Here is an 11,631-nt window from a genome sequence, read left to right on the forward strand (position 1 = left end):
GTATGTTTTCTCTAGACTAGTATTAAAATAATCCGAATTTGAAAATAAACACATTGTCGCCGCATTTAGTAAGATTATGTTTGATTCATGGTGACACATCAAAATACGTTATAGTTGTATGCTTAAATAGAAATGAGATTATCAGAGAAAAAATATCTGTGCAAATGAATAACTAAATACAATATAACTAGATTAAAAAATACATGATTGCACGAAAAGTTTATTACTAGCATGACATTGCCAAACTAATAACACGTTCTTGACTTTTTATTGTGTTTGTCAATATCCCTTGAAAATTAGGAACTAAACAGTAAATTGAAGCATTTTATTTCTTGCACATTTGCTGATAATAGCATGTTGCATCTTGAATTTCGACGTTATAGTATGTACGTGTATTCATATGTTTATATTGGTTATGATCAGTAACCATAGGGCATATTCAGAACTATCTAAACAAGCATCTCCCAGAATCCACCACTCTGCATTTGTCACCTTACGATCTCTCAGTCTTGCACATTTGCGTACATAAACTGAACATAAGTGCATACTCAATCAGGTGAATCGGCTTTCGAGTATTCGTATGGCCACCCGCGAAGTTAGCTAGAGGACATCTCAATTTTAATCGTAATAGTAGTCACGATGCGAGAAATCCCCAGGCACAAGCTACTTCGGGAGCCTGTTCTGGCATTGATACACCTAAAATGAGAATCACTGTAAAATATCGTTGGCACCAATTAAGGTAAACGTTTAAAAAATGAGCCGCTATTAGGACTAAGACAGATTGAATGCAAGCCAGACAGTCTACAGACAGGAATCGCTGAATGTGAAATCGCGTTGTCGCCATGTTTATAAATGATATTTACAATTGCAACATTATAATACACTATCATGATTATTACACATTTAAAATATCGTAAACTAGTTCGCAAATGCTAGATTTATTGAACGCGGCACGTATTTACCACATGCAAAAGCTGCTGTAGACCGGGGAATATTGTATTCACAGTAAACACAACCGTCTGATATTAATTTCACATCACAATATATAAAATGGTGAATTTATAAAAACGAAATTCCCAAAGGACAACATTGTTTCGGAGAGGCTTGTCCACATTTCACCCTCGGCAATATAGTATAATTGTCAAGCATGAATGATTCAAGTTTTATCTCCACGGACTTGCGGTTTGAATTATCGATTCTTTCGATTCTGTCTTACTTATTTAGTATAAACAAATATAGAATACAAAGGTCAAAAACCACAAGAATCTTGACAGGATATTTTCTATTTATCATTTAATTTATTCAAGCGAATATCATGTTAGAAATGTAACATTAGTAGTATAAATTATTGACGTAATTGATATGTTCGGCAGCTGTAGATAGTCACAGTATGTGTCAACATTACGTGTGCATGATGCAAAAACCATTACGTGTTTTAGTAAAAAGCAAGAGAAGCATATTCGGCGCCTTTAGTCTTATTTCATGTCTACCTCGACGTTATAAAGTCACTTGCATCTTACACGACAATTCAAACTTAACGAGGTCTAATATTTTCGCTGTGACTCTAACAGAAATGTAATATAAAAAAAACGACTTCAGCTAAAGTAATATTAGTAAATCCTTTTCTAGTATATTGATGTTATTTGCAAAAATTGAGTTGAAATTGAAATTAAGTTTCGCTTTTTTAGTATATAGAGGAGAAGTAAATCCAAAAGTTTTGCTACAGTTCACTCTGTTATATAAAAAATGTAAACCATTTGGTGGTTTCTGTATCATGTGATGTGTCCATCCAGGCTGGTAATATTCGCTTTGTACCATTTTTGGTGATCATGAATGAATGAATTTGTCGAGAATTCCAATCTCGCACACGTATGTATAATACCTACTGGGAGCGGGTATAATAGCGACGCTATGGCCACTTACACTTACTACCACAATACTCTGGGTATAAACGTAACATTACATAGCTGTATAAAATATGTAACATTTGACAATTTTCCGGTATTGCTTTCATTATGCAAAAGGATAAATTATACTAATACTGTTTTCAAACACATTTTCAGTACGAATAAATTGTCTAAGAAGAAGAAGGACAACGTTTATTTATTAAAAGCGTCCATCATATAACGCACACAGCCATGTGAGTTTATCCGTATGCGCGCGATTGTAATTTATCTACAGCTGGACTTTTCGTAACAAAAACAGAAGGCGGAGTTTCCCAGCAGCGGCGGCATAGGGAATACAGCAAGATGACGTGCTTCTTTTCACTCTATTAGATTAGTCCTCGGATTTATAACCAACACAAGTGGTAAATCTCATGTGAGCATAAATACATTGATCAAAACTGGAAGTGAGTACCACGCATGCATACAAATGAACAGAGGGCATTCTACTTGTGACAAATTCATCCGGGTACATTGCCCAATAAATAGTTCTCACGCCACGTGCCTTTTTTTTAGAACAATGCCTATTTATTAATGGCCGACTGATTAACAAGATTGTTCCCAATACATTTAGTTGAAGGAATGTTGAAGGAATGCTAGAGGATGAGTTGAAAATAAAACAAATAAATTACCGTGACACGTTACCAATTGGGTAATTTGATACGCTCTGCTACGAGAAAAAGTTGCGAAATATATTGTCTGAATTGTGTTGCACGAGTTTTAAATTATTTCCAGGGTTAATCATGCTGCAAATGCTCTTTGAAATTACAAAACTCATCATATATATTAATGGTGTATTGTGTGTTACAACTAATAAACATAACTACAATGCTGGCCAGGAGCAGCGAGTTAGTGTTGTAATTCGTTCCCACTAAATTGTATAGAGACAGAAAGAAACACAATAAAAGTGTATTTTAAAAGACATTACGAATGCAGTTGCCACAGACTACACTACAGAATGAGCGATGAGTTGAAACTGGAGACTGAATTAATATAACACATTTCACATTTATTTTCAACACCTTCGAGTCTTCAATTCAAAGGTTAAAGTTACAGAAACTCAATCTTAATGATTAGTGAGAGTCTGTCAACACATGGCGTATTTATGTAGTATTACGGCGCGTTGCATCATTTAGCGTTTGAGCCGCGTTTGTAGTAAGCTCTCTGGAGCTCAGCGGGTACCAAGTAAGGTCATGGTACAATGAATCAAATCTTGTTTCACCTTAGGTTTTTGCGATTAAATTCTACAAAATCAATTTCCTATTTACATTGACTATGTGTCATTTTCCACGATGTATCACCACAGCTTGAGGTTTCATAACTATTACGTACAACATGTGAGTAACGATTTTTGAAGCAACGCAAAACATACATCATATACATCAAGGCAGTTCAGTGTTGTAATAATGATTGTATAATATATTCACACTATTATTATTATCATATTCATGTCTTCATACTAAAAGGTTATTGCGTAAATTATGCACGAAGGCAGTACACCGGGAGTATCGACCGACGCGCAGCGGAGTGCGATGCGACGGCGTACTGTCTGAGTGCATACTTTGCAGTATTTGCAGTATACTTGAGACTTGGATTGTCTCCAAAATTAGTAATCATTTAACTGATGCATTCCGAAACCATAAATACAATTATATTTTATAATCGCAATACGGCGAACTAACAAAATGCAAATGAACCATGATGCTCTACGATGTCTTGAAAATGCGCTCACAAATTGCGTTCAGTGTAAGTTGTTAGTTGCATTTAGAAGCTACGAAAAGAATGTAAGGGATTAACAGGATGTCAAATTCTTGACCTTATAATATCAAATTGATTACACTCATGTTATAAAATGCTCGAAACAAATGGTACTGTCTACACTCATATACCTGCCAACTTAAAATGGGCGACGTCCCGAGTTTTCTAATTATATGAAAGATGCTAATGTAGTAGACTTCTATTGTTAGAATATCTAGTTTTGGCAACCTTTGTAATTAATGTTGGCTGTTTGTTATACGCTTAACAAAAGTATTTCCCACGTACATAAAATGTGGATAATATTATACAGGATACTGACGCTACAAATTCCGTTCGAATGCGAGTGACATGCGCATAATATGGGTGACCTGGCAGGTATACACTCGTTAATAATAAACTGTTGTAATCTATTGTAGGTTTACTCGTGAGTTATCCTCTAGTCACGTATTATATAACAAGTGATATATTTTGATGCTGGCCGTACTAATTAACATATAAAAATATATATATATTCAATTCAACAGATATTGAGGGGGCGAGATTAACATATTTATCTGTTTTAAATTCATACCACATGCTACACATGTGTTGTCAATCCCGTCATGAATGGTCAGACATCAGAACCTGATATCGGTGATGAACAATTTAAATTGGTTGTATGTTTATTTGGTAGATACTTGCATCTGATGAGCCTAATAAGTAAGCAGTCCTATCATCAATTGTCTTACATTTTCAGTTGGACAATGAATATTTAGTGCACAACTTTTTGTCACCATTGGCTAATTTATGCTATCTTTTTTGAAATAACTATTTTTTGTATTGCCCACTAAGTCATGTATAAATGGACCGAAAACAAGATATTACAATACTTGATAAAACATATTTTTCTACATTAATCACTACACAAAGGGTGCGTAATATTATGATAAATAATAGGAATTCCACTAGAAAATTAAGAGAATCTAAAAACTAAATCCTGTATGCTTTAGTAGCATCATCATCATCATCATCATCATTGTCAGCAATAAGGTATACGTGTAAGAGCGGAAAAAAACAATGTTTTATGTATATTGATATTTTAGAAACAGATTATTCAAAAAATAGTAAATGTTTCCAAATATAAACACATTATAAGTTCAATACATGTCTGTTATGTCATCGTGTTTGATTTTAATAGGGTCTTTTGTTGGTGCCGATATGTTATATGCATACAACATTAGTTTTCAATTCGGAAATTGGAACTATGGTGTTAAATATGTTCGCTAAAGAATGCGCAAATGGAGGTTCTTACACTCCAGTTCAGTCTCTCCCACTATGTGTAATGGATTGCATTTTATTGCATTTAGCTATATAGCATTGAAAACAACATTGGAAATTGGTTTAGTAAGTTATTTCTATTAGGTTTCAAATGAATTTGACACTTTATATTGAATGAAGCTTTACAATACGTATTTACAATTTGGCTGAAACTTAATTAAGTTAATTGCATATAAGTCAACATATTGAAGTTGTTTGAATGTATGCATATCATGAACGTGCTATGCAAATAAGAGAACATATTTGTTAGATGTTTCTGCTTGTGTGGACTACTACCGATAATCTATTACGGAGAGCAAGTTATGGAATTACGAAACTTGTCTTTATTGCCTAATTTATGACGTATGACTCTTGTCGACGATATACTTCAAATATATGGCTTTAGACAGCATAATTCTTCACCATGTTTATTTTTTTAATCTATTCCGTTATTTTAAAATTACTATGTGGGTAAATAGTTTAACGGCTTTTCTCACAAATAAACAGACATAACTTTCACACTTTGTCACTTTAGATAATCTATGTATGATAAAAAGTAAAAAAAATGTCATGCAACTTATGCAGTTGACAATTCAGAATTAGAATAAGATATCCTTTGGCAATTTAAATAATTAAATAATTAGCAGTTTTTATTACACCTCAACGGAAAGACAGAAAATTTTAGGTTGTTGAATGTAAATCAATAAAAAATATACACATTATCAGCATCCTAAATATGATGGGAACTATGCCATGTCTTCGTTCATCAAAAACAAGTTAAATTTATATATATATAGGATATCATGATCACCTCGCCAAGGGCTAACACAAACCCAAGCTTAGTAAATGATGTGTGACAAGTGTGGTGTTACTAAAACTGGGAGTCGTATTGAAGACTTAATATATCGTTCCATCGCAAAAAAGATGCACAAGAATCACCGACTTTTCACATTTCACGAGAAACTACCAATATATATATAAATTAAACAAATTTGGAAGCATAAAAAATGATGCCACAAGTATAAACGGGTTTGAATAATCCAGAAAATATCTGTAATTACCAGAAATACAACATATAATATTACAGTCACTAAGTTACAGTAGCAGAACACCCCAAATCACTATTTTAGAAGACATATTTATACAGTTTAAAAAGATCGAATAATAAATTTAGATTAAAATGTGACACAATTGATAATCAACATATTATGATCGCTACGATAGCATATATACCTATCTTAATAAAATGCGAAAACCGTTGTATACTGAGTGAATACATTTCTGAAGTCGACCTATATACACACATGGTATCAGAAATAGAAGTTGCAGCCACTTAGATATATTTAAACCGTAAAATAATGTCAAAGCATTAGATGGCATCTTGATATTTCAAAATTCATTTCTCGCTAGATTAAATAATTTATACAGGGAAAAATCCTCTTAATTGGGTAAACGCGTCAAAGATGACATATTGCGACGTAATTGTATATCGATGTTATTCATAATTCATAAATTATAGATGAGGTAAAACTCCATGTTCCGAAAACAGAACACTTTTCTGAAGAAAATACATATTCCAAATTAGAAAGATATTGTATTATTCATGATAAACGGAAAAAGTGAGATATAACATTCATCCTCCGCTGTATTTTGATGACTTGAAATTAAAAGCTATTATCACGGAGTTTCATTTCGCATCACGCTGGGATTCCATCGCACCTTGTCGACGTCACTTTTCAATAGCTTTTTCCTTTCCCATTTATGTGTATGGTTATAGTCAATTTACACCCACACTTACCTCAAGAAGGCATGTATGTTTTTAATTTACAGTGTAGTCGGTTTCTCTAAACAGTGGGGCGACTCTTAGCATTCCGCGAAATACGTGAATATCATAGCGTATTCATATGTTAATAGTAACTTTACACAACCTCACGCAGAGAAGCAATTTTGGTGAAATGAGTAGTTACAATCGCAGTTAGTGATTATCTTGCTCGACATTACGAGACAGCATTCACAATATTCGGAATGTATACGAGTGCCCTTTGATGCATTATCTACACCGGATATTAGATGTGTAGTACACGGCAATGTTTATAAAGAGGTAGACACGAATATACATTTATGTAGAAAATGCCTAGAAACGTAATATACATATCTACATTATATGAACATAGCCATAGTATTGAAACTCACTTTCAAAAAAAGGATATAATTACAATCAGATCAAAATTAGGGGAATTACAGCTTTGATTTGTCGACAGTGCTATTTGCGCTAAACTACTTCATTTAAGTCGACCACTGTAATTACTATGTATGTAAATTGTTGTAGTATAGAAATGCATCAGCCTGCCTATCTAATAGCACCTTTACGCCAGATGTCGCCCAACTATAAATACAATATATACATGTAAATATATACCTCGACAAAATAATTTAATCTTTTGTCTCTTTATGTAGCAGTGATATGCTACGAATTAGACGCCAGCTGCGTAGTTGCTTTTAACGTTCCAATCACAATTAATTGCAATCCGGGATAAACTAAGTATTTATTAAGAATGTGAGCTATTAGACATGACATCATGGTAAAATTAAAGCAAATAAACTGCCAGAATAGTAATATAAAATAAAAAGACATTGTTGTAATTGCAAATGAAACAAAATCGAATTACAAGACTGACAGTCAGAAGAGGAATGGATATACATTGTAAAAGTATCAATTGAAAACAGCTCTGTTCAGTCAATAATATTGACTCAGCTGATATGCTATGCAAGTTCTAATTACATACTGGTGAAAGTAAAGATTTAAATGACTTATTCATAAACCATGTGCTGTCAAGTAGAAGATGCCAGTTAGGGAAACAATTAAGTGTATTTCTATATCTCTAACATTATTATAATGTAAATCACTGTATTGTATTATTCAACGATTATATTGTTCTTTACAAAATTAAATTGCATAATAGAACAACATACAGAAATAGCTGTTTTGTATTCGCCGTGAATTCGTTGTTGAGGCATTCGATATGGCCATGTTCATTAAGAAAGGAAACATGTCCAACGATAAGCCTTCATTCAGTTACTACCTCAAATGTACTGCCGTACATGCATGCCCATAAGCGCTACTAACACTACAAAAGCGATAAAGCTTCTTTCCAACACTTGATCTCATAGACTACTTTCCAGATTTGTATTTCCACTGCCACCAATCAAACGATGTAATCTGCTGGGAAAGATAGAATGTTTCTTCCTTGATGTAATCTACCGATCTATTTTATATAACGGCACATTCAGATCATTATTGCAGTTCAGTGTGAATGCTTACTGAGAAAAAGATGACTCAGACCCGTTTTTAGATTTTAAAATGAATCTTGTGTATTTGTTCACTTCTTTGGTGTTCATTTTTTGTGGTGCGTGATGCTGTGTATGCTTTAAATGAATGTTAACTCTATGCGCCAATGCAATAGCATGATGTGTTTTAAGGTAGGTCGTTTACACCCAAGTTGAACGAATTACTATCAAGACAGGCCCACAAGCAGCTGATGCTTATTAAATACAGTCCCGTGGCATAAAAAGTGGTAAACGTCGCAGCTACTGTTTTATGTAAAGTTGTAATGGATCACCTTTAAAGTGATCACACCGTATTGTGTGATTTTGAGTGATAGATTAGTGACTAGCTGTTCTCGTTTGTGCGACTTTGGCCACTAAACAATCAAAAAGAAAACAATATATTTCAAAATATACACATAGACTGAAACGCTGAACAAGCAACAATTCTGAACAGGGAACCACAAAACGTAATATGAGGCGCAGAAAGCACACAATAAATAAAACTGTCAATATGAAAACATTGTAATAAATTGCTGAAGCTATGAGTATTATGATACTAATAATTCATCGTTTAAAACGTAGCGACACAATATGTTTCGCCCCCAGGATGCAATTTAGAAAGTACACCATTATAACTCTGTTGCATGGCTCCCTTCGCTGTTCATACCATGACGATGTCCAACATATGATTACAATTCCTGACATGTCCACATAATTCTCTGCTTATTGGGAAATCATAGCTTTGTTATCACCTTTTAAACTATCTCCTCGACAATACATCGAGAAAGCATTTTTACCTTTACGTGCTTAAGCACATTAAAATTTAAGAGTTGCCACCTTTCTCTGTAAATGTCGTAATCCCTTTTAAGCACTAGGCGTTATTTATCGAAGAGCATAAATAATGTCTTGTTTGACTTTAAGGTCACACGTTGTCTAAATATCATTACCACGCTGTATTTACATATACGGAATGTCTGATCATCAATATCAATTGTTTTCTCCAATTAATCAACTATTACGTGATGTTTAGTCGTCGCATCGTTTGATGGGAAAATTAATGTAATACCTAATGCAGCATGTCTGCATTTTAATGGAGGGTCGACATTTGCAGGTCATACACACTCAGAATTAGCTTACATGCATATTGCATTATAAAGTTTCAATACAATGACGTAGCCGGTTACAGGTGCACCTGAAGATTTAAAAGTTAGAAAAAAAACCCACGTCGTATGCCGACGTACTGTGCTTTTATTTATTCCATCAAGGTAATTGTATTGCTCGTTGTGTATCGTACATACAAGTGGTTTTAATTAAATTGACCGTTTAACCAGAAATGTGTTAAATTGCATTTTATTTTGGTCCAAGTGTTTTTATTAGTGTGCGAGCGCATCATGTGTAAACGTCGCAATGTCAACGTGTCATGTCAAACAGTCACCCGTAGCAAGTTGATACCTCGCCTTCGCCTCGGTCAACAATGCTTACTTCGGGTCGAACAATTTTTATATCGAACTTCACCTGGGTCAATATTTCTATAATATTCGAATGTGACATAAACGCGACACACAATTTCAAAATAAAAAAGACATTTAAACCCGCCATTAATACTTTTGAACACGTCCTACGGAGTTTAAATTACTGGTAAATTCTATTGTTTTCGTTATCAGATATATAACAACATCGTATGTCCTCAAACATTCATTTTTATATTTTGTGTTTATCGTATTGAAGATGCATATTACCCACTCATACTAACAGAAAGCTCGGAGTCCATTTGGAAGACTTGGAAAATAGAGACAGCACAATTCGAGCATACACATGTATTGTCAAGAATATGTCAGTTGTCCCGCGGTAACCGCTACCCTTTCGACTAGAAAAATTAAATTTTTAACATGCACTGAGGATAGAGAGAGCATAAGGGAACGATCGCTTCAATTCCAATTCGAAAGGACGCCATTCTCCCAATTACAAACAATCCGCGGGTCTTACAACTGGACTGAATAAAATCTGTCTTCACTTCTTAATGTGCAGCCGATAATGGGAGTCGAACCCACAATCTCCCCGATGATGGGCGGACACTTGTAAATACTCAATTTTAGATGAATTCGACATGAACATACATAATGGAAAAGATACACTCAGTGAAATCCCTTTATTTGAAACTACAATCAATACCACTAACACATCTATAGAATTAATGACAGTTTGCACGTTATCGACCTACAAGTTAATTTTCAAATGACCATCAATACTTGACCTGAACTGATTGGGGCAAGGCATTATATATACAACATAGTAATTTCTCTAAGCATAATGTTACTGCTATTGAAATTTAATACGATTCGTTGTATGCTTACAATGTCTATAGAATGTCTATTATATTGCAGCTGTTTAGTTGGTGAGAAATTCTATTTATCTGTCATATCTTTCATTTGAAGTTTGATGTTAGAGCAGTAGGAGCCAGCTATTTTTCTTTTATACCTAACAATCCTATTTACATTTCGTGTACTGAATCACTTTCTAACAGTCTTACCTTCGAGTCAACTGGGTCCATCATCAGTTTATATCCTGGCATAATGTGTTTGTGATTATTGACATGAAGTATAGCAAGATCAATTGCTGGTTTAGATGCCCAAGCCACATTACTCTCTCTACCTTTCGATGAAAATGGCATCAAAGCGACAAAGTGCAACTCAGATTTCTTTAGTGTAGGAGCACGGACATCTACATTAATAATCTTCTCGTTGTTACAGTCACATAGACACAGATACAATAGTATATGTATGAAGATTGTCTGAACATATATAAAGTGATTCTCCATTCTTTCATCAATAGTGCATCGTGTCTTGAATGTGTGAAAGAATCAGCTTAAAACCCAAAAACATTTTTCTGACATCGATAGAATTCATCGTAATGACACACAGTCTTGCCATTCCCTTGTTTGCGAATAAGCAGCATCGTCGCCGAGAAACCACTTTGTTCTTGTGTTCTTACCACACTACTAATATTGTTAAAAAAATGCAGGTACAGTCCACATCGCCGCTGTGAAGTATATAATAACACATTCACATACCGTTTTCACGCCTACAGGCGCTCATCGTTTCTTTTTTTCCACGCTGCTGTATTTCCTAGCATTCACTTATTGCGCACACGCACACTTCTTTCACCGCTACTCCCAGTACTTCAAGTATACAAGTAAAAACGATTCACTCTGTGGATATATTGAAGAGGCTGTGTATTATAAGCGTCTTTCGAATAAACATGAAGGAGTTGAAAGCTGCCCTCAACCAACCAGTTTTCATTTGCGTAG

At 34.3% G+C, this 11,631-nt stretch overlaps 1 protein-coding gene across 1 annotated transcript in view; it reads right to left on the bottom strand.

Annotated features, from left to right (window-relative positions):
* The window catches only part of LOC102801547 (gamma-aminobutyric acid type B receptor subunit 2-like), a 43,510-nt gene extending 32,167 nt beyond the window's left edge, over positions 1 to 11,343 (bottom strand). The window contains exon 1 of the mRNA XM_085501693.1: positions 10,855 to 11,343. Within this exon, the coding sequence (XP_085357819.1) occupies positions 10,855 to 11,142 (288 nt within the window). The 5' untranslated portion in view covers positions 11,143 to 11,343. The remainder of the gene's footprint in view (positions 1 to 10,854) is intronic.
* Positions 11,344 to 11,631: the final 288 nt, after the last annotated feature.

Source organism: Saccoglossus kowalevskii, chromosome 7, assembly GCF_978046115.1.
Source record: "Saccoglossus kowalevskii chromosome 7, keSacKowa6.1, whole genome shotgun sequence".
Classification (NCBI taxonomy): domain Eukaryota; kingdom Metazoa; phylum Hemichordata; class Enteropneusta; family Harrimaniidae; genus Saccoglossus; species Saccoglossus kowalevskii.